The sequence below is a fragment of the Electrophorus electricus genome, chromosome 13, assembly GCF_013358815.1.
Source record: "Electrophorus electricus isolate fEleEle1 chromosome 13, fEleEle1.pri, whole genome shotgun sequence".
In the NCBI taxonomy this organism is placed as follows: Eukaryota; Metazoa; Chordata; class Actinopteri; order Gymnotiformes; family Gymnotidae; genus Electrophorus; species Electrophorus electricus.
Genome location: NC_049547.1, coordinates 3,174,716 through 3,199,126, shown reverse-complemented (window position 1 = coordinate 3,199,126; position 24,411 = coordinate 3,174,716). Strand labels below are relative to the sequence as shown.

Genomic DNA, 24,411 nt, shown 5'->3' with positions numbered 1-24,411 from the left:
CGCATTGATTTGGACAAGTTGCCTTGAACAATGCCCTGAGAAATCACAGCAGTGTGAGGGACCATGTGCCAGAAGTGATCGGTCTGCTAGCTGTTCTTTCCATTGATGTAATGCATACATTTGCAGCACCTAGCCTTTGAAATGGACCATGACTTTGCACAGCCAGGGGAGTCTTCAGTAATTAACATCTCTGTCAGTTCATTGCGTTGTGTTTTGTTGCTCTGTCTACACTGTGAGAAAAACACATGTGGGCGACAAGGTGTGAAGAAGCCCTGACTCTGACTTTAACTCTCTAACTACTATCATTAACAACCTTTACAATTACATACAGGTTCTGTTCCATTACCCTAGGTGTGTTTCCTCAGATGGCCTCAAATACACTAAAAAATCAACCATATTGGAATCAAAACTGACACCATGTGTGAGACAAAACAGCTTAATTCTAGCAACTATAGGATGCTTAAGATGTCAATATCTGTATTAAAAGAGAAAAGAGTTGCCACCTGTGATGTTCTTGTCTAACACTAAAATTGTATCAATTTGCCATGGCTTTGTGCTGGATGCTTTGTCTGAGTTGCATATGTATGAGGTTTTACTGCTGGACAAATACTCAATGTAATGTTGGCTGTGTTCTTCTCACCACAGTTTAGAGTCCAGCAATGGTCACATCCTGGATATGAACTGACACACGGCTTCTCACAAACAGGAAGGAGGTGCCCAGAAAAAAATGACCAAGCACACTACAGCTGCTGAATGTTTATCACAACCACCACTATCTGAAGCTGAGCTGCCACAGAAGAAACCTCCGGAAAGTCCAGGGTCAGCGACAGCAGGCCTGCCAAACCCACTCAGCCACAGTTACTGCAGGCACTACAGCTAGGTAGTGCGAACAAAAAAAATTTCAGTCTCCGGATTCTGTATTCTGAGATTTTTCTCTGTCGGAGACCGAGAAAAGGCTGTGGGAAATCTGGTTCCCAGAAACTTATTCAACAGGTCCTATGTCAAGGGTTACTCAGTATAGCACAATGAGACAACAGCCAACACTGTAAAAGACAAATGTTTCGGTCGTACCATAACAGCACAGATGGAAAGAAAGCATGAGCCACCTGATGTGGAAGAATTATTTCACTGTAAATACACACAGAATACTTCAAAGCAGTGTAGAAACATCGTGGTGTATAATAGTGAAGATGGATGACACTGATGCCCATAAACTCCATGTGAACACTTACACAGTACCCAGCAGTACGTGCTCTGGAACTCTTCAGCTGTGCTCACTCGAGGCCAGCTCCAGAGAAAAGGTCCAGGCAAAGAACTGCTTACTGTCTGGCCTGTAGTTACCTAGTGACATGAGATACCTTCTGCTATAAGATGTTAAAAAAAATAGATTGGGGAAAAAAAGGATTGAGAGGACTTTGGTGAGAGCAACTTATGGTAGACCACTAGTTTGACCCTTCAAAAATCATGGACATTCCTGAAAAGAATCAACCAACAGCCTGCCGTAAATCAGAATGATGGGAAAGCCATCTGCTGCAGGAGACTGTACCTCCAAAAGGCTCCATGGGACATCAAGACAGGACAACAATCGTTCACTATGACTGCACAGAACAGCAACCTCAGATGTTCACAACCACTAGAACTGCAGCTGTAGGCCAGCTGTTGATGCAGTGCATTATTAATACATAACAGATAGTGGAAGCAATCCTTAAACCAGAAAATAAAACATGTCTAAAAGTAATAAAAGAAAAAGAAAATAAATCAAACAAACAACAACAACAACAAAAAAAACTTTAAAGGAAAGGAATTGAGCTGTAGACTGGTGGTGACACTGGCCTCTGAAATTGGATGCTCTCTGCTGATTGTGAGTATAGCATTACTGGTCGATTATTGACTGGTATAAGCATTGCAACACAGGTCCTTGTTATTCTTCTTGCTTTCACTGTATTTCACTGTAATTGTGTTTACTTGAATTTCCACGTCATGGAATCGATAGCTGCAATAACACGCCAGAATATGGAATCGCCAAGTTTTACATATTCTTTTCCCTTTGCCACAAAATCTCACACGAAACAACCGGAAAAACAGTCCTGTCCTTATAGCGAATACGGAAATATGTAATACTCCACAACCACCAGAGGAGGGCAACATTATTAGGGTTTTACCAATATCAGCTGAATTACATCCTGAAAGATCATGGACATATATCAGATTTAAGAAAAGGCAAGATGATATATATACATAAATTACACAAAAATATTTGAATTATCAGATACATAACAGAGCACGTGAAACCCAGTCTGCCCTCAACGCAAAACTATCCACGCTATTCCTTAACGCCCTTGAAAGTAGGTTCTCTACATTAACTAGGGCATGGTACGACTTTGAATCCGGATGAAATAATGACTTTAAACAACATATCTCTGGTTTCCTCTGGCTCTCTCTGCTTTAGTAAATCCCAGCATGTGTGCCATGCTAGGCTGAGCGAAGTGAGAAGTGGGAAGCAGGGGATGTGAGTAGCGCTTTCAGCAGGATGAAGGCATCTCCAGGGACGTGGGGATCCTGTACCCAATCCTTCCTGAGTGCCTGTTAATCCTCTCCTGCTCCTCACGAGGAACAGTCACTCACTTTAGCTACATGAGACTTCTCGGCTACACGTGCTCTGCCCAATACTGATTAGAGATTAGTCTCTCTCTCTCTCTCTCTCTCTCTCTCTCTCTCTCTCTCTCTCTCTCTCTCTCTCTCTCTCTCTCTCTCTCTCTCTCTCTCTCTCTCTCTCTCTGTCTTCTGGTGTCAGTTAGGTATACTTTAACTTCAGACTGGTGTAGCGGCCTCCTCCTATGTTAATTATCTTGAGCAAATTTGAGTCAGATAAAGTGATTGTGCGGCTTGGTCAGAATTACAGCAAAGTGTTAAAAAAAAAAAAAGGAGAGGTCTGCAGAGAAAATGAGGACACAGCAGAGAGCATGTCAACGTGTGCTCTAACCAAATTAGCCCGAGGAATCCGAATGCGGCTGACTGAAGCTCGCCCGTGATTAACTCTCAAAGAGTCACCTCACGAAAGAGGAATCCTTCCAAAGGGAGAAAAAAAAAAAACCCCAAGCTTTTCATATCCATTCTCTTGTTTCCTCTTTCCATTCCCATAGAGACAGTAATGTAATTACTCAGCTAATTAGCTTCATTAGTGCTGGCAGCTGTAGTCAGTTCATAGCTAGACTAAGAAAACCTTGTTTTCGGAAAGCAGCCAAGCTGAGCCCTCACCCTGACACTCTCGCTACATTCACTCATTAGTCTTCCCTTTGTGGTCCTGCACAAAGAGGTTAGAACAGCCCACTTTCAGCCCTCTCCCGACTGTTCAAGCTCGTAGTTCCTATTGTTTACCACACGAGGGCGCCAAACCCCAAAGACTGACATTCTACTGAAAATCCAGTCCTGAGTCTTCCAAAACCATCCAAGTAGTCTAATCTACGGCACAAAGAACACACTGCTTTAGAAAGTAAGCTAGCACTTGTTGTGCTATATCTGCAGTTTATGGTAAATCCATATGTCAACTTTCCTTCATTGTGGTGCATCTTCGCTGTCGTCTCTGACAACAACATAATAAGCAAGAAGAGGGCATTTTTACGAGCCGGACAACGTCTCCTGAGATTGCCTTTTTTATTGGCAGCAGCCGGTGACAAGCAGCACCCTGCATGAGGCTCGGCCCTAGAGTGTGTGGTGAGGTAAATGTCATGCACCGCTTGCCTTTATTAGAAACTCCAGCACAATCTGCCCTTTTCTGTTCCTCAGGCCTGTTGTTTAAATAGGCCCTTTTAATGCTAGGCACCAGATGGGCCCTTGAACAAGTGGGGACCGAGGCATGTTTACCTCTCAGCAGTGTATGTGTGCAGAACAGGTGAAAATATCAAACACCACGCACTGGGGGCAGAGTGGCAGATGCCATGTCTCTGCCCGTAAAGCTTTATTGGGCAAAGGTAATTGTAGGGGTGATAGTAGCACAGGAGGAGGAAGCAGGAACATTTCAGATATGCATAATTATTTAAAGCTGAGTGTGGCGGGAGATCAAAGAGACCCTGCTAGATCGAGTGGAGTCAGTGAAGTATGTCATAAAGAAACTCAGCCTGGATTGTGACTTCAGTTCACAAGCATAATAAAAGGTTTTAAGGACTGCGGAGGTCATTTTTGTCAGACACTGTGGTCTGCCCGGTAAACCAAAACCACTGTCATTTTGTGTTTTGTAAACTTTTGTCGTTAGGGCCCAGGCATTAAAAGATATAAACTGCTACTTTCAGGCTGCGGTTATTGGACATGCAGTACCTTCCAAAAATAAACATAATATGAAACATAAAAGCACTTTTTGTTGAAATTTTGAAATGGCTGTACAGTTATACTGCATTAGTGTGTTGTAGGAAGCATAGTATTTATGTCTTTTCGTTTCCTTTAAAGGTCTTGTCAAATATATGCGCTTTTGTGTAAATATATGAACACCTGGCTCCTTCTGTCAGCATAGGATCAGATGATTGTGTACATGGCGGGTCAGGCAGTCGGCCCCACAGAGCACCACAAAGGGTGACATTACAATTTCCTGTAATTAAACCTAACGCCCAGTCCATAACACACCATGCCTCAGATTGCCCTGCCTCGCCGTCTTCTGCTTAGTGATTTTCGTGGCTGTGTTTACTGTAATGCGGAGCACTATACCGGCATGGTTCAGGTCTACTCCCAGGACAAAGGGCTTATAGCAGATGTGGAGGGCAGATCCCACGCATGTGAAATAGTTTTACCCAGAATTGAGGTACAGTGTTTTACTGTGACTGTTATGTTTATACACTGGAGCTGAAATTAAGGTTTTCTTTGTTGTGATTATTGATTGTGAATTATGAAAACATATTTGAACATGTTCAATCATCCTCATCTTCCAGTTTTAATTCATGATATTGTGATACTGTATGTGTAAACAGAAGTGTCAGTTTTTTGAAGATTCTTTAATAGAGAGAAACCTATGCATCCTTTGATATTATGACAGTAGTAAACATTTAATACTCAGTATCGGCAAACTGGTACTGACTATTTGTTTATGAGTATTTTAAAGGTATGACTTGAAGCAAATGAAATTTCCCAGACCAAGACTAAGTCTAAGATCATGATTTAATACTGTCACTGCAGTTTAGTCTGAGGCTAAAATTAATCCGTGTCTTGGAAACCAGCCAATTTATTTGAATTTATTTAATAGATCTATGAAATCTCTTTCTCTTCATCTATGTATTTCTCCTGCTACCACAAGAATAGAATAATCGTACGACAGGAGCTTATATTATTGTGGACTGAGTGAATTAATTTATTCAGCATATAGTATCATTTTGAAACTTAAATGATACAGCCATCATATAATCATAACAAACATATAAGAACACATGCACAATGTGCCTTTTTTTGGTCTTACCAGCTGCTTCTGACCCCTGATCGTGGCCTGTTCATTCTGGTCATGTGCTGAGACCCAGCGAGGTCCCCTGCCATCACTCATGAGGACAGCTCCTCTTTCCAACAGAATCAACTATGTGCCCCCCTCCACTGACCCCCTAGGACAGAGATGGATGGGATCCCCTCTGACCTGGAACCCTTTCTCCGGCTTCTGTCACAATGGGCATCTGTCAGGGGCTAATAATGTGGGGTGTCAACAGCAGAGAGATCAGGTCAAGTTTGAGGGTTCCACATGGGGCCACCATCATACTCGTCACATCCATCACATCATGCACCAGGGCCATTGGCGCAGAACTTTCAGATGGACGCGTCTCACTTTATTGGATTGGCATGATGACAGGAAAGGTTTGACAGAGCAATATGTGTCCAGCTTCACTGCTGGGAAAAACAGCTGCAGAAGGGATGGAAGTCCAGTGGACTAGTTGCTTACTGGTATTTGATTAAACAAAAAAAAAAAAATGTCCAAACATAGATGAACACAAAACCCCTGGTTTATACAGATCCTGCATCCAACCAAGAAAATAAAAAACAAACAAACAAACAAAACAAAACAAAAAAAGACAACACATACACTTGGTAGATGGTGAAAATGTGAAAACATGTAAAAAAAAAAGAAAAAAAGAAAAAAAGTAAAGTAAAAACCCAAACCACACTGGTGAGCAGCATAAGATGTGACCTCTCCTGTATCTTCTGTTCCAGTGTCCCTGAGCCACAAAGGCTTTTTATGCAGCAGCACAGCAGGGACAAGAAAGCCAACCACCGTTGGGATGCGTCTGGAGCGCCTCGCCTGGTCTCATCTCACCCAACATCTGCGAGCCTGGCTGGCCTGCTGCGCCCAGTGCTGGAGGAATGCAGCCGCAGATTAGAGCCACCTGCCAGGCTGAGATACCAGAGCACTGCACACATGACATTTCCACATGACATTTGCGATCCTCTCCCGCTCCCCTTTGTGTTGCCGTGTAGTCCGGAGGCCAGATCAAACCAGAAAGTAATGAACATGATCACAATTTAGTTATCACAATGTGCGATGAGATACAAGGGAGCCACACTGAGATAGCTGTTTCATGCACATCTCACTGCATGGGATTAATGCCGTAGGAACGAATATACCCTGTAACATGTATGTATGCATGCATGGAAGCATTTCAAGCAGACATTAAAAAATGTAAAAAGCTATTTTCAAGCTGCAATATTGGACATACAGTTGGCATACACAATTCTATGGTATCTATATAGTCTTCTATTGTATGTATACATGTTTGTATGTATCTGTCTATCTATCTGTCTATCTATCTATCTATCTATCTATCTATCTATCTATCTATCTATCTATCTATCTAGCTATCTATCTATCTATCTATCTATCTATCTATATTGTGCATAACAGTGGGCATATGCAAATTATTACCTCGCTGAGTGAAATGTGTTATTTCAAAATAAAATGAAGAAACACACAATGGAATAAGATAAACAAAAGAAGAGTACTGCTTTGATTACCTAATCACACTCTTTGTACTTCCCATCAGCTCTTTGAAATGCTGCCATTCCAGTTCATCATGGCTGATCACGTGAGTGGCTGAGGCCTGGAAGAAATCAGCTTGCAGAATCTCTAGCACTGCACAGAGAATGGGTGTGATTAATGCAGTGATGATGATGAGGAGCTTATTTCAACACAACTGCCATGCCAGAGCTCACTGAGCAACCCCTGGGGAATCAAGCCTCAAGTCTCTTCAGGCATTGCGTTACTGTGAATATGGCTGTTTTTGTAAGGAAAAACTGACAATTAAGATGAACGTGCAACAGGCAACCTAAATAACTCTGGATAGTGACAGAGCTGTAGTCACACTTCTAAGGCTGCAACAGCCCTGTGTTCACCTGTGTTGTTATAGGCTGTTAGTGCAAATTCCCTGTGCTAATGTTTGGTGTCACTGTGATCTGTGGATCCAAAGCCATAGCTCCAGTAGTCTTTCCCTGCCTCCCGTTCTGGAGTGTGTGTCGGATGAGTCCATGAGGGAGATGTAAAGGCATTGCCTGAAGCACACGGTCTGATCTCATTTGCTGGCTCTTATTATGCAAACCACTCCCTGACGCCCACCCTCTAATTAGGCCTAAATTAATTTGAGTCCAATCTTTCATGTCTCAGGACCGGGCTGTGCCTCTTCCCTCCATTTACAGAATCATATTAATGTTCGTGTGGGAACACTACTCCTGCAGATGAAAAGACTGATACAATTAATTAAGTCCTGGCTCTGTTTTTCCCTCCTCTCGGAGGAGAAATGATGAGTGTGATGAGCAGGCTCTGATTAACCCCATTATATGGGCTAATAAGGAAGATCATATAAAAATCAAGGAAGCTGCACAATTATGGGGGAATGCAAATTATGCAAGCTAACGAGCTGCATGTCAATTTAGGAAATGCTTTGTTTGGAAAATGTGATGTTCAGCATTCTCAACAGAGGGTCATTTATTCAGTTGTGTGTACATGTGTGTGCATGCATAATTGCAAGGAGCATAAAAGTGTGTGCACAAGCTCTTGATATCCTTGCTGCAGCTCATGCCATGTTGTGCCTGTGGACTGAAGCACACCACTGGTGAAGTGGAGAAATCACTGAATGCTTTCAGGACCATGGACAGCAGCCACCAAGTTGCTCATATTTAAAAGGTGCTGAAGCACCATTGGTCTCTGGAATAAAATGGGTTAATGTAATTTAAGTTATTTGAGCTCAGGGTCTAGGTAGTTGTTTTCTTTTAGAGCATTTTTAGAAATTATGCTACAAGAGATCGTCTTGTGTAGAAAATAGTTTTATGCTTATAATATGCACGTTACATGCATATAATCAGTCACATTCATATTAATTTATGTCAGTGATACATGTTTCAAATTATTCTTATGTGTGTATATTTGCCCCTTATTTGTTTAGTTTAATATGACTGTAAAGCTTTTCAGATATCCATAATAAACAATCCATAATAAGATAAAGACCCATAAAGACAATTAACTTTCTAGTCAGATAGATCAGTTTTCTCACTGGTCTTCCTCCAAGAAACCATCCCCAGATAAATCAATAGAACAAGCTTCTGTTTTTCTTTCTTTTCCACCTCTTTCATTTCTCATGTTATGGCTAAGCATTCATAGGAATCTACAAAACCTAATAACCTCCAAGGTCACCCAAAATACTCCTGAAAGAAAAAGTTATTTCTGCTTGAGTGAAACTTTGCCCCCTACAAAATGTATAGAACGCCTGAGACTTCAGCAGGCAGGACATATTCCCTTACTTCTGACATGTGAAAGTGACTTCTTAATTTGCTTTATTACACAAACTAATTCATTTTTCCTCAATCATATACATGATTGAATGGAGCAGATGAGTCGTCATTTACAATAATCAACTGACATCCGTTGGACATTCAAAAGAAATTAGTTATGAACGTCTTTATGTGAGCTGGCATGTTAGGTCATAGAAAGCAAAATAAAAGACGATGTGTCCAGTCCCTTAGTTCTTCCTGTAGGTGGTGCATTAAAATGAGCTCATAAACTCATTTGCTGTACTTCACGGCATGCGCTCTATTCATGTTGTCGAGAACCTGTCACACGTTCACATAAAATGTAAACGCTAACTAATATACAAAATCTATCTATACTGTAACACATGCATGCTATGTGTTCAACACCCGTAACGTGTATCGACACAGCCATTTCACAAAATCAAACTATACTGGAATTCACGACAAAACCCATGTAGGCTAGATATCTTGAATTAGACAACGGAACAAAATTTAACTGTACGCTTTGGCAATGAAGATATTTAATTAAACATTTAATCGCACATACTAGCGAATCGAGCTCTGTGAAACCCTACCGAGGAGTCCGGGGTGAGCCAGCAGCTGTATGCAAATCGGAGGCCAAGCAGTCTGTATCCCCGCGCGGACAAGCACGCGCCACCGAGCGAGCGCGCATGCTGCCGGTGCTGGAGCAACGGGTGTGCGTACCGCGCGCACTCTTTAGAATGCCATCAAATAGGCGAATCCAAAGCGCGACGAACAGAACGACTCAGAGAATATTAGCAGCAAAGCAGTCAAAGGAGAGTAAAACACATAGTGTAAATGGGAGGTTTATTGGGGTATAAAAGGGGGTAGGCTTCTGAATTGTTGAACACCACGTAATAACGTTGGCACAGTATAGTACAGTTTACAGTCCAGCCATTTAAGGCAATGGTGTAAAATCATATTCCCTTTTAATTAGCGATTTAAAAAAAAACATTGCGATGTTCAATCTTGTGAGGCATGGAGCAGGAGGAGCCTAAAGAAGGCAGAGGCCTATATCTCAACGACTGCTTGTGTAATTATTTGACGGTCATACAGCAGCTTTATGCTAATGAGGGGAACAATACGCGATGATGCCTGGAGATTAATTCAAATCGGGCTTCCCCAAAGACTAAATCGTACGTCCTGGCAGAAGCCTACATCCATCAAATATATTAAAAAGAGTCGCAACGGAATTAAACATATTTTTACAAAATACACAAGTATTTTTCAAGCTTACAGACTTATAAAATGTTGCATGTTATGGGGCTTGACTAACAAGCTTTGTTTTATTGGGATATGAGTTAAACTATATCATAACGTAGGATAGACACATTACATATTAATTTCCAACTTCAAATGTTTAATGAAGTTACACCTAAACATGGTAATTGTTTGTTTACTGATATGTAAAGATATATATATCAGTATGATGATGTATACGTATTTCATTCAAGTATACTAGATGTAAACAAAAATTTCGCCATCTTAAGATATTGTAAGAATTTCACTTTCTTCACTCTACTGCAGTCAGCAAAAAAATCCCACAATAACCACAGTAGGGGACAAAATATACATAAACAACAACAACAACAACAAAAAAGATAAACAAATCACGTTCGAATTCAAACAGGCCTATTTTAGGCTGAATTAAATGCGATCAAGAGACGAAGCAGAAGTTAGAAATGCTTTCATTATATCAAGCATTTAGCCAGATTTAGGCAGAAATAAAATATTGAAAAAAAAAAACCTCGCATTTTGGCAAAATGCGCTTTCTAAAAATAATTTGAGGCGATGTTAATCCGGGAGGTTTGGAAAATGTAATGATGAGTAACCAGTGGACTGACCTCCAGGGCGACGCTCATCTTTGCTGCGCGCACTGATTTCTCCCAGCACGCGCCTATCTTTTGGCCAGATTGTCTGTGTGTCCTATTTCACAGTGGAGAGGTCAATTTGCTTTTCAAACGCAAAAAGGCTATGACGGCTGGGCAGACGCGGCCATTGTGTTAAAAGATGAGAGCCCTTCTTATTACTTATGTATGCGCTAGCCAGCTGATTTATAAGTCGAGTTAAACTAGCCAGACGGACACGTGCCCCGGTAATATTGGGTTGGTTTGAGTATCTCGACTGAGATGACAGAGTAGAGGCTATAGAAGCTAGTAAGTGGAAGGCAGTCTTTTAAAAAGAAATGTCCCGTCGGAATTTCAAATTCTGTCGTATCGTCCAAACGTAGTCTACATAGAAAAGAAACACAAAGAAAAGAAAAGTAAAGCGAAGAAAGGAAAACCATAGCAACAAACCAGAAACGGAAATATAGCCCTTATGCTGTGGTTACTAACAGTATTTAGTACGACAAAGTCCTATTAACAGTAGCGAATAAAGACTCCCAACACGACGCAAAATATTTGTGTTACCCCAATGATCTTTCCTAATTCCATTTAAAATTATGATTATGATTATGATTATGATTATTATTACTATTGTTGCTGTTGCGAAGGACATTTCCTTCAGGCAGTTCAGTGGCCCCTGAAGGCGCCCCACATAGCCACGGCACGTGTTTTTGTCAATAGAAAGCCATCAACGCGTAAACGGAGAAAGGTCCTGGCGTGCGTTCTCTTAAGGGAGGGGCTCCGAGTGCGAATTAATCAGGCGCAGGTACATCTGCTCAGCAAATCGGCAGCTTTCCCTCTACAGCCCACAGTCCAAGTGTTTCAACCCTCCCACAGGCAATTCCACAGAGATCCTCGCAGCGCCTGATTGGATGAGGACGAAGCGACAAGGGGCGAGAACAATAGCATCATCCCTCCTTAAAAAGAGTGCAGCTATGTACTGAGAGCAAAAACATTACAGGGAGGGAGGTAGTCACGCCCTAACCAAAAGGACCCGCGCGTGTCTCTAGTCGAGTCCACAGCCCTGGATCATTCCGTGACGTTTCCTTTCAAAGTGCCTTGTTCATCCATCCTCCGACATGCCCAAAGGTTTCCTGGTGAAAAGAAACAAGAAAGCGGCGCACGTTTCTTATCGGATTCGCTGCAGCGAGGATGGGCGTGAAGCCACTCCAGACTGTCAGAGTCTAAGTGACGCATCGCCGCCTGTGTCCGGCATCTCCAGTCCGGACGTCGCCGATTCCTCGCCGTCCGATGTAGCAGACACGCCGGTTCACGTTCATGGCGCAAAACCAGTGCAATTTGGGAACCCAGAGGCAGTCTACCAATCCCTATATAGTCCCACCCGTCCCATCAGCAAGGATCATGAAAGGAAATATTTCGAGAGAAGTTTTAACCTGGGCTCACCGATATCCGCCGAATCATTTCCAACTCCTACCTCGCTCACCAGCTTGGATCACCTATTATTTGCACCAGTAGACTTGAAAATCGGAACCAGCAACAGCAGTCGGAGCGGAACCAACAGTAACGCACCGATACCGGCAGCCAGGAGCAGCACCAAAAGGCCTTCCTCCGACAACGAGCGGAAAAGCAAAAGCGTATCCAAGAAAACCAAAGCGATACGAAAGCTCAACTTCGAGGACGAGGTGACGACATCTCCAGTACTTGGCCTTAAAATCAAGGAGGGACCTCTCGATGTGAAACCGCGACCATTATCAGCCGGAGGCGGCAAGCCCTTGAGAGAATTCATTTGCCAACTTTGTAAAGAAGAATACGCGGACCCGTTCTCCTTAGCGCAGCACAAGTGTTCGAGAATAGTTCGAGTCGAGTACAGGTGTCCAGAATGTGATAAAGTTTTTAGCTGTCCGGCGAACCTGGCCTCTCATAGGCGTTGGCACAAACCGCGCGCCCAGAGCGCACCCGGAACGTCAACTTCACAGGCAGCCAAGAGCGACAACTCCAAGACACCACCCGCAGTTAGACCGTTCCCCGAAGAAGTCAGAGACGTGAGAGCGGAGTTTCCGAGTGAGAGAGACTCTCCCAGCCCAGGTTTGTCGGAGTCCGGATCTGAGGATGGTTTGTATGACTGTCAGCAGTGCGGGAAAAGGTTTAAGCGCCAGGCGTACCTTAGAAAACATATTCTAGGACATAACTCTCCGCAAAATCAAATCCTCGGCGATGCGTTTCAAAACGCAGAGCGAGTGGAAAGCCCAGATATTGCATCATCCTCTACCGAAGACAGCCAAAGTCCGAGTCCACTGAACTTAAGCCCCGCTGACTGCCTTCTCTGTCCGATTTGCGGAGAGAACCTGCCCAACAGGGCAAGCCTGGAGCGACACGTACGCTTAATACACGCGTCTCAGGTTTTTCCGTGCAAGCACTGCCCTGCCACTTTCTACAGTTCCCCGGGTCTGACCAGACACATCAACAAATGTCACCCCACGGAAAACCGGCAGGTCATCCTACTTCAAATGCCTGTGCGTCCCGCGTGCTGAAGAACAGCGAAGCAGGAGCCTGAATGAACACGACACGGAAGCGCTCCCAATCACCTAGCAAAATTGGCACGACTCTCTATTTCAAAGGTCTATATTTTTCAGATTTCGCACGCCAAGTAGTCTAAAGGAAAGTATTAGTTTGGTTGTGAAATGGTATTTTTCTAGGACCGACGCACACAGTAGTAATGTAATAGCTTATAGACCTAAGATCCTTGGTGAACCTCTGTGAAAGCCTTGAATTCACATGCTGTACATTTCTCTCATGTGTAGCTTTAATCTAGTATGTGAATTGCAGGATGTGAATTGCAGGTTGTTTTCTTCTCAGAAAGTTTCCCTTTAGTATAGCCAGAAATGCCTTTAGAGAAATACGTCAAACACTTGCTGTACAACTGCCTTAAGATCTCGGTGTAATGATTGTTTTGATTTTGAATGTCGGCACATATTTACAGTTTGCTATCATTGTGTAAAATTATTGTAATATGTTTAATCGTAATATTTTATTTATTTATGTATTTATTTATTCACAAGTTTCATGTAAATTATTGTGTTCTGAGTGATTTAATTCGTGGGTCTCTGTCACATTTTGTAGCCAAATGATTTTGTCGATATTGAGTTACGTAGGCCTGTGTTTTGAGTGGTCTTACAATCTTCTCAGCTCTTGTAAACGTGAAGCTCTTATAGATGCAATCCTTTTTTATAAACAGGCTATTTTCCTAAATGTTTGCTACTAGCGCTGTCCATGTTGTGTTGTCCACTGAAATAAAATATTTTCAAAATGAAAAGCAGCAAATGGCATCTTTTTAATATTTCACACTAAGATGATAATTTTATCATTTTTTGTGGCATAATGAGTTTTGCATAACATAGCTTTGCTCCCATGTGTGTATATAGTGCCAGCTCACCTGTTTCAGGTACCTACTGGATGTCTTCTCTGGCATTTTTCAGTAAATCTACTGTCCTTCTTTGCATCATGCACAATTGCAAGTCATAGTATTTATAACCAGCATATACCTACAAAACAATCCATAAATACTGATAGAAAAGCTGTACATAAAATTAGATGTAGATCAAATATTTTTCATATTATTAATTTTGATATTCAGCAGTTGCACTTAAAACCACATTTTTGCTGATATTTAGAAACACACAACCAATTTACAAAATCCCGTCTGCGTAACATTTTATATGTAATATATCTATAGACAAAGTTCAAATAAAGGATGCAAGGCTGGTCCTTTAACAAACCACTGTGACTACTAGCTAAGCGTTAGATGTGTTCATCAGTCTTCCTCTGGCGGACCTAGGTGTTGGAATGGGTCCACCTGTAGCGCGCGGGAGCCGTAGGGCGGGTGTAGCCTGCTGGACAACACAGAGGGGACAGATGGGAGGGGGGGTCAGGTTACCCTTGCTGCTCCCCACACAGCAGCTAAAGAGCAGGGCAACCTCTAACCCCTGGCACCACTCCCAGCCCCTCCCACACCCAGCCAACCTGCCAGACAAACCCAGCAATAAAGTCAGCATGCATGCAGAAATTACCCTTTTGCACTGGATCACAACCTTCTTAAGAGTAAATATGGAACAAGATTCTACATATATAAGAATTTTTCATTATTTACTAATGATTTTACTGCCAACAGATTTATTTCCTTTGAGCAAAAGTACGAAAGCCATTATTGAATAAAATCTGAAACTATGATAAAAATCTGGCTCTAAGTGTTTTGTAGCTAAGTGCCCGAATAATCAAATTAATTACTAATTACAAACTAGTAACTGTAAACATAATGTGTTATACTCAATAATAATACATTACACATTTTAGCATTGCTAACATGCATATTTAATTAAACAGTAAATGAAGTATATTAGTATGTAAGTACATATTTATACAACAAATTTAAAGATTAGGTTTTTTAAGAAAACATTCAGCAAAAACATCAAATAAATACACTTAAATGTGAATCTCAAATTGATTTAATGAAATGTTCTGATTTCCACATTTCTAGTAAAGATAGAATAATTACTTTTCCATTAAAAACAGTCTGATATGTTAACAAGTCATGATGAAATCTTCATGTCCCCCACTTCTTTACAAAGATTATATTACAGGCATTAATATATTTATATCCTTCAGGATTTGGAGCCCTCGAAAAGGACACAATGCACAAGGATGCGAACTAAATGTAGAATGACCACAGCAATCAGTTAGACCAGTTGCAGTAAGACAAATCCCTGGTGAGGACCAAATCAGCACCTTAAAAAAAACCCATCCCAAATTTACTGGACAAGACACGCAGTCTTCACAGCTGAGGCTGGTCACAGTTCATAGAAGCTACAAATGGCCAGGTGCAATCGGGGCTTTGATTCAGGGTACAGCTCGTATACATTCCTCAATATTCTTCAGTCAAAGCAAAGCTAAAGATTACGCCTCCTATGTTCCTTATCAGTGCTTAGAGAAACAAAAAGACTGAAAACAGAAAAAAAGATCATTAAAAAAACCCAGCAGAACAATAGGAAAAAATAAAACAAAAACAAACAAACAAACAAAAAAACCCAAAAGGTGTACAGGTAAGGCAAAGTAGTGCAACATGTGTCCTGCTGCAGCCTGGGCGGTGCTTACAGACTGTGTAACACCTGGCCTCCATGGCAACTAGGCTGGGTCACTAGGGGAACTGAGAGGGGGTGTTAGGGGCTTGGCAGCACCAGGCTGCTGGTTGCTTTAAAGCAAGACAGAGAGAAAGAGAGAGAGAGGGGAAAAAAGGGGGTGAGAGTAAAAAAGAATAAAGAAAGATGACAAAAAGAAGGAAAGAAGTGTGTGCATGAGCGAGAATGCTGGCATGTGCCCATTTCCCTGCTGGTATGGTAGAGGGCAATCAGAGTGGCAAAGGAGAATGAAGAGGACCAGGTAGAGGAGGACTGCCATCCAGGATCCAATCAGAGAGAAGCAGCTCTTACAAAGCACTGAAATGTACGGAAGGATCCCAAAAGCCCTGTGCTCTGCAGTCACGGGGACAAGCGCACATCCTTTTTCTCCCAAGTAGGACGAAAGGAATAAGGACAGACGAGGGCAGAAAAAAGGAAAGAACTGCAGTCAGCACAGTGGAAAATATGGACAGGTATTACAGAGGCGCCATGTTAGCTGTCAAAAGCCTCCTCACAGTCAGACACACACGCACACACACACACCCACACCAGTGCATGGAGTTAAGATTCACCTGAGGCTCTGGTGGCCATTTCATTTAGTAGGTTGTCGCATATGTCTTATTAAGATGGCAGGTATTAGGCAGTATATAAAATAACAACAAAAAAACCCCAAAAAATCCAATAAAACTTAAAGCAATATACATCCAAGAATTAAAGAAGAGAAACAGCAAATCGCTCTAAACTATCACCACCAGTGAGTGCAATCACATCACTGTATGAAACATCAGAATGTCATAGTAGAATTACAAGACAAAAACAGGACTTATTCAGTTCACAGAATATGAACAAGTATCCATCCAACACATTGACATAATACAACACAATACAGTTACAGATGAATGCAGTCGTTTCATTCCAGCATAGTTGCATAAATCAAACGTCAAAAACAATTACTCCAGTCAGCATAAAAACAAGTTTCATTGAATCCTATTTGTGAGAAAGACCAGACAGATTGTCCCTTGAGACGTGGACGTTCACACCAAAGCAGGCTCTATTCTGAGAAGAATGAGACCCACATCTCAACACATTTCTAGGCTTACTAACATGTGTTCCATGCCATTAAGCATGTTAGTATGATGACCACATTGTAATCCTCTTGGTGCTATGCTTTGCCCATGGGGTGTGCAAGTCACTTTCCAATTCCTTAAAACATCTCTGAAATTCTTATGAACTTGAAATACAGTGCTTATGAATGCTCTCTCAAAGAGCTTTAGAAGGACCAAAAAAAAAGACAGAAACGGTCAGCATGTTCCTCTAAATGGTCATGACGTTTGTCAACTTTTCAGTGTTAATGACAGCAGGAGCTTTAGGGTAAAAGGTACTCACATAGCATTTTGTCTAAGAAAATGTCACAAGAGCATTGAGAAGAGTCGGCCTTGTTGCCTGCATTAAGAGAAAGTCTGGACAGCTGATGGTAAATAACGAACAGAGGGGGACATCTGGCACTGGGATTAAACCTTGTTGTTTCCAGAAGTTGTTTCCTGTGTTCCCAATGAACTCCCTTTAACCCTCACTTAGTCAGAGAAGGAAAAGTGTGGAATTATTATAAATGTCTGTTTCAATATTATGTCCAGCACATTAGGTGCTTCAGGCTAATCCTGTGACAAACTGCTGCTGTTATATTGCAGCTCTTTACAATGAACGTTCAGAGATGTCAGTTTGGTTGGCATTTAGTTTGTCTTGTAGTTTTCCACCAGCAAACACTTTAAAGCTACTAGCAGAGCATACTGAGCTCTCTGACAGTGCCGCAGCAGTTGAGGTCACTCAGCTGTAGCGAAGCACCTCATTACTGTGACAGCAGTTTCATCTCCCGTTGCCACCAAAACTCAACCAAACATGGCAGCAGAAATCAACAATTGCATCCTTAAAGCAAAAGAACAAATTTCCAGTGACAAAAATCCCCACACAAACAAAAAAACACACTCTTACATACACACGCTCGCAGACATACACACAGTAGAGTTTAAACACGCTGCAGGCTGAAGGGGCTTGGTGAAGTGCTTATTGGCAGACGGAGCTCAGTTGGAGGACTTGCTGATGGCGCTGGCTGAGCGGCGGAGCTTTCCAGAAACCCGGTTCTTGGAGGCGCGCGGCATGGTGGGTGAGACCTGCTCAGTGGACTCGCTGGTTGTGACAGTAGCGCTCAGCTCAGCACTTGTGCTGCCGCTGAGGGAGCCTGAGGAAGGGCAAGTGAGAGGACAAGCATGAGCCCCTGGACAGGACGTGAGGAGCTGGGCAGCACACCTGCTCAGGGCTGTGGACGCGGGATGGCACGTCACCAGTGGCCTGGGCGAGAACTAGAACTCAATCACAACACAGCAAAGTCCTGATTAGGCTTACTTGTTTAATTACATTAAGGTGTAGGCCTTGGGAACTTACGACTAATAGGCAAAAATAAATAAATAAAAGAAGCTTAATAATATAAGCATAAAAAAATTGAAAAATTAGAAAATTGGCTCACTTTGTGAGAATAGATTGGATAGGCTGATATGGCAGGTTATTTTAAGAATTCACTCTAAGCCATTCCAACTTTTAATTAGTTTCTCTAATGCCTCAAAATCTAAGCAAAAGTGTTGCTTGTTGTGCAATGAGACAAAAATCAAATGCCCAAAATGAGAAAACTAACCACAGTACAACACTAAATAGTGGACTCTGCCATCCATCTTGACAAAGACTTGAGATAAAAAAGCTTTCTGTTTTGTAAAGCTAGCATCTGTTTGGCTATTTCATTTCTGTCTTTCTTTCTGGCATTTTCTCTCTCTCGCTCTCTTTTTTTCATGGGCATCTCAAGTTCCCGGGAGCAGATGGTGTGGGGAACATGCACTCAGTGGAGAGGGCTGCAGCCTCCCTGCCCTCCTCTATAGGGCTCCTCACAGAGAGGAGGAGGAGGAGGGCGACAGCAACCGTCCCTCAGCGTCTGAGCGGAGGGTGGGGGGAGCAAGGAAGGGGAGGCACCCCTTCCAGGCGTGCACACACCCAGGCCGCAGTCGAGCGGCCTGGTTCCCAGGATGCCAGCAGTGAGGACAGAGTGGAGGCTAATCCACTGGGTTCTCCTGTGGCATGTGTGATGCCTGCTCCGAACTGACACTCGGGGAGAAGTTATTCACCGTCCTGGTGGTTGCTATGCTTTGTTTTCAGAACTCACCACTGGGATTTCGCATCAATGCTACAGTTTGCTCTGCAAGACCTGCGCAGGACCAAGATATGACAGAGTGAAAGGGGATTCCTGAAGCCAGGGCAATGGCGATTTAGTTGATAGTCTTTCATGGTTATTAAATATTACTTTAGTTATTTTCAACAAGAAGAACAAACAACTAATCCCCAATTCCAAAGGCAAAAACAGAAAAAAAACAAATATAACAATCCTGAGACTAGGAGGACACTGTTGCATATAAAAATACACAAAAACAGACAGACAGACAGACATACAGACAGACATACACACAGAGAGAGAGAGAGAGAGAGAGAGAGAGAGAGAGAACTAAAGTAAAATGGGCTTCATCCTTATTGGCTCCCAGCAGCAATCCAAACAAAGCATAAGTGACAAAGACATTTTCCAGTAGGGCAGGTGTTAGTGTCAGATGTGGCCCCAGGCAAACAGGCACACGCCAAAGGACAAAAAACAGGGGGGTGGGGGGGAGTTAAAGTAGACATGCTGGAGAGGAGGAGAGAAAGAAAGGCAATAAGCGCACCAAAACCATACATGCTGCTACTGGGTTACAACTGCTCTGACCGTGCACGCCTCTCAATGCGCTGACCAACCTCAGAACAGCCAGCCGCCCAAACAGTCCTGCCTCTGCATTGAGTTTAAAGCTCTGGGTAAATGCAGCTCATTAGTGAAATAAAGAGTGAAAGATGAGTAAACCAGACCCCCCCTCCCCACTCCACAAAAAAGGAAGGGGGGGCAGGGGTTCTGTGACAGTACACAAGGTTCCAATTAAGGGGAATCTTACCTTCATTTACTGAACTGACACCTGTAACATTTCTAATCTATAAAGGGAGAGAAGACAATAGAGCAACAGGTAAGACGCACACCGTTACAGGGTCACAGGGATAAGGGGAATGGTGTGTGTGTGTGTGCGCGCGTGTGTGTATTTTAAAGGAGGCAGACTGAAGGGAAATGTGGAGAGGAGGAAGACAGAGAGGCAGAGAGAAGGATGCTGAGGGTGGTGTGTAGACACTGAACAAGCCTGCAGGTCACGGCAGAGTGTTAGTGGCTTCTCCTGTGAATGGAAGTGGGACATGACAAAATGAAGCACATCCATAGACAAAAAAAAAAAAAAAAAAAAAAAAAAAAAGCAATCGGGCTAAGAAAGGCTGCAGGTTCTTAAGCAGCGGAGAAAGAAGAGGCTTTCCTGTGTAGTCATTTCGGACTACAGTTCAGTCCTGAGCTCAGCATTACAGGAAAAAACAAACAACAGGACATTCAAAATGGACAGTGCGGGCGAACTGAAGGAGACGGCCACTTTTGCCTGTGAGTTGCACAGAAACAGATTCAAAACGTAATGAGACAACAGAGTCAGAGAGCATGTCTCTCCAGTCAAGCCAAAATCAGAATCGTAATCCCGAGGGTCTGAGCAGGGTTAACCTTGGTTAGCTGAAGGTCCACAGTGACCGTGACGTTTGTGGGGATCATATATGAGTCTGCAATTGTGCAGAACTAGCAGTCCAAATCACTGCCCATTCCAGTCCTGCTTACAGGAGCCACACTCTCTGGATATGCTGCACAAGGCTCAACTGCAATACTTGAGTTCTGCAGAGTAAGACGCAGTTACCATAACAACCTCAGTTACTCCGCCCATTCTCCTATACAAAACTCCTCCTCTTTGGTTAGGTGAGAAGTCTGGTAACAGCATGCTAATCTGCATTTGAGGCACCACAGCCTACACGGCTGTGATTCGCTGGATGATTTAAACATTTTTGTGCCCAGAGGAGGCCCAGAACAGTTCTGTTCTTTTAGTATGATGAACTAATATTAAAAGACCACAGTCTTAAAGTGAAATACTGGATCTGCAGGAATAGAGAAAACATTCACAGGTGTTTGTCTTATGAACTAAGACATTGGAGTTATCTAAACGTCAAGGCAGGGAGAACATATAAAACATAGAATACAGTTTACTGCTTCAAAAGCAATCACAGAGAGCTTATTTGAACTCTGAACTCTTCTTAACTACCGTGACCGTGAGTTATGCAGTTATGCATGTGCTATGTTCATAGTGTCATAGTGTTTAGGAGAACATGCAGGATCAACCAAACGGGAGAATACCTGAAAGGGAGAGGAGGTCAGGTGAGGAGTGTGTTATAAGAGGGTTCAGGGTGACATGCCTAAATGAGGAAATGAAATATAAAAACCAACCAAACAAACAAATAATCTTACACTCCAGTTTAGCCCAAGAGTACTCCATGTTCCAAACCATGCCTGGCCAACGCCTGCCTGTTGTTGTGGATGAGATGTTAGTGAAGAATGGATCAACCAGCCAGACACACACACAAACACACGTGCACACACGCGCGCACGTGTTCTATGCTTGTGTAGACTGATATTAATTGCAGTTTTAGAAAAAAAGATTGCTGCTGGGGAAACTGTGGTGTAAAGCCCTGACATTGAAAGATAGAAAAACCTAAACCACATGTTCCTCTTTTTTTTTTATACATTATCAGCCATAAATAGTGAATCATTTTCCCTGCTAAAACTTCTTTCACATTTATATGCATTCAGCAAAGTGCGGGGGTACATCCGTGGTTTTGATGCTGGTACATTCCTATTTGTAAATTGTTAAAAGTGAATGTATTTCTAAATGTGTTTTAATGGTATTCATCCATGTGCATCTTTTCCAAAATGTGGTAGATCATACATGTTTCTAGTTTTGAAGCAATGTTTTTACAGAATAATTTCAAAATGAAAAATGTGTGTGTTTGTGAGTGAGAAAGAGAGAGAGAGAGAGAAAGAGAGAAGGGAGGGAGAAAGAGATTGAGAGTAAGAGAGAGAGACTGAGAGAAATATTTCTGACCACAGCAAAATCATTTGCACAAACATAATTGACAACAAATTTCCTCCGGAAAAGCCAGTTCCATTAAACCTTGATTATGCCACAGAACATTTTCATTTTTAACCCTGGTGCTGCATTATGTACAACATATCTTCAGCTTGTGCGCTAACAATGGGGCAATGGTTGCATGCAGTCTGAGCAGAGGCCCCCTAAGGCAGATGAATGCACTGCGAGTAAAATCAAGAGGCCCTGTAAGCTGTCTCTCTCGGCCAGAGCTCGGAGCACGACTCCTTCAGCAGCAAGACTCAAACACGAGTGGAAGTGCCCCCCATATTCGGGAGGGGGGTGGGAGGGGTATCTTGGGGCTGTTTAGTATTCAGCTTTGTGATAGGTCAATGGAGGTCACTGTGGTGATTTTCAATGCCTCTCCAGGAAATAAAGGGGGCGTCGCTATGGAAATAGACCCCAGTGACGCCCTGCCTCTGTTGGGCTGCTTATCAGTCCCTCCTTCTGTAGCGGACTTACAGGACAATTTATGGAATAACACTAATTTACAAAAATGATGTGTTAAATAACAAATAGCATGTTAATTAAAACTTTTATTCGCATAGAAAGTTACCATTGCCAAGTGTCATTTTGTATCATGTCAAACTTTCTAACTACAAGCCTGAGTACTTTCTAAATATCTAAATCCCTTCAAGAGAGCACTGACAAAACAGATTACATCTCTTGTTAGTATTTCTTTGCTGTCAGAGATAGAAATTGTCATAGCTTTTAACAGACTTTTCCTGACACACTTTGACTTCACCTCTACTTTAAATAAATAAGAATCAGGTGCTATTTTGATTTTATGCTGGTTGCTCTAAAGCAAGTGGCTGGACCACGGCAGCAGGGCAGGAACAAGGTCCCTTTCACCTCATCCAGAGTACAGACTTAATCCAGCCTTGCTGTATCCTAGCAGCATAATCCACCTTCAATACTGTCTGACACTCCATTCTCATGCATGTCTGCTGCACACACACACAAGCGTGATACGCTGTGAACAATCTTAAACACTGGGCTTTGGCCACAGCTCCTGCTACTAACTACTGCAGCAGCGATCGGCAACCCTTGTCCTACGACTGTCTCCTAAGCACAATTGGTCTTGCATATCTGTGGTTCCCTAGCTGCAATAAAATGGTTTTGATGTTTCGGCTGCACCATTTCTGCTCAGGCCGACACGTTTCACGGCCCTCGAAAGCCCCCCTTTCACAGGGAGACATGAGCTTGCAGGGGCGGGACAGTGCTTATCGCTCTTGCCCAGTCACTTTCAGGATTTGGCCAGGATCTCGGATGCTTAAAGTTCAGCCCTTTTGAAAGTCTGTGGCCTTCAAACCCAACATAGCGAGGTGTACGCAAGGTGTACGCAAGGTGCAGGACTGGATTTACCTTTCTAGTTTATGAACATGCCAGGAGCCAAAGCATGATGCAGCTTGTGCCGTATGTCTCAACGTGTAACATGTTAATCCTGAAGTGTGATACATACAAAGGCATTTCGAAGGTGTGCTCAGATAAAGTACAACCACAGATGGTCAGATGCAGTCAGATAAACAAGAGATGGCTCTCCTCATATTCTAGCAGTTATTTAGTTTGCTTGTGTCAAGCAAGCAAAGATGGTTGAATGACCCTGAATTTACTGGTTTAATGACTGCCTTTCATTGCTCAGAGAACATGGAGGAGTATTTGACAGAGCGCTGCCTTTTATTTCAAACATATCTTAGCTGAACTATGGAAACAGAAACAGGCTTATGTCTAGTTCATTCTTTTAGGTGAAAAAGCTTCTTTTAGTTTGCATGCAGATTAGGATGTTTTTGTTTTGCCAAGCTGTTCGCCTGGTAATTTTCCGGCCTCGAACAATGGTTTCATTCTTGACCTTGGCGAATCACGTTAGTCAAAAAATGCTGAGGACTATTTAAAGGCATTTCTAAGTGTGGTTAACAAACACGACATCCTGTGTTTTACTGTCAGGTAAAGGGCCAAAGACAACATCATATACAAAACTGCCACCATTCAGTTGAAAGGGACAGCTGAACAATACGCTAATGGAAGGGAACAGAACTAAGGATGAGTGAGCGTTAACGGAGTTGATTAGCATGACGCCGCGCTAACCATTCGCAGTGGGGCTCATTCAGTGCTAGCTGCGTCGGAGCTGTCTGGCTGAAGTGTTACGTTAGGGCGGGAACGGTCCCTTTAAAAGGGGGCAGCTGTGCTCCAGGCCCACACTGGCCTTGATACGGAGAGAAAAAGGACAAAGAGCATGACAGGAAAGCAGCCGAGAGGAGCCGGACGCAGCCAGGATGGAGGAGTCGCCGCAGGACTACGGCGAGACAGACACGGCGGCCTCTTACCTGTACCACTCGTTGGGTAGTAGCTTTGAGAGGGTGAGAAGACTTGGGCGGCAAAGTCCTCAAACGTCATGTTTTCCTTGTGGTTCAGAATGATGGCCTCCAGATACAGAGCCCGCTCCTCATAGCTGAGAGTGAGTTCATCAAGGGGAAACTTGCACAGTAGGGATTGGTG

General features: G+C 42.8%; 2 protein-coding genes across 7 annotated transcripts in view; one reads left to right on the top strand and one right to left on the bottom strand.

Annotated features, from left to right (window-relative positions):
* The first annotated feature begins 11,257 nt into the window (after positions 1-11,257).
* Positions 11,258-13,890, top strand: insm1b (insulinoma-associated 1b). Its single transcript, XM_027004851.2, has one exon. The coding sequence runs from the start codon at positions 11,750-11,752 to the stop codon at positions 13,160-13,162; it is 1,413 nt and encodes a 470-aa protein (XP_026860652.1). The 5' UTR covers positions 11,258-11,749; the 3' UTR covers positions 13,163-13,890.
* A 1,227-nt stretch (positions 13,891-15,117) lies between these two features.
* The window catches only part of ralgapa2 (Ral GTPase activating protein catalytic subunit alpha 2), a 79,850-nt gene continuing 70,556 nt past the window's right edge, over positions 15,118-24,411 (bottom strand). For 4 of the 6 annotated variants that reach the window (XM_035532577.1, XM_027004804.2, XM_035532580.1 and 1 more), the window contains 2 exons: positions 24,240-24,364; positions 15,118-18,038 (listed from right to left, as the gene is read on the bottom strand). In XM_035532577.1, coding sequence (XP_035388470.1) covers positions 17,881-18,038; positions 24,240-24,364 — 283 coding nt within the window. In that variant the 3' untranslated portion in view covers positions 15,118-17,880. Of the gene's footprint in view, positions 18,039-19,815; positions 19,853-20,208; positions 21,188-24,239; positions 24,365-24,411 lie in introns of those variants that run through there. The other 2 variants (XM_035532581.1, XM_035532579.1) reach the window with 2 other exon arrangements.

What these genes read in the sequence shown, in the direction of transcription:
- insm1b (XM_027004851.2), top strand. Translation starts at nt 11,750, where the DNA reads ATGCCCAAAGGTTTCCTGGTGAAAAGAAACAAGAAAGCGGCGCACGTT.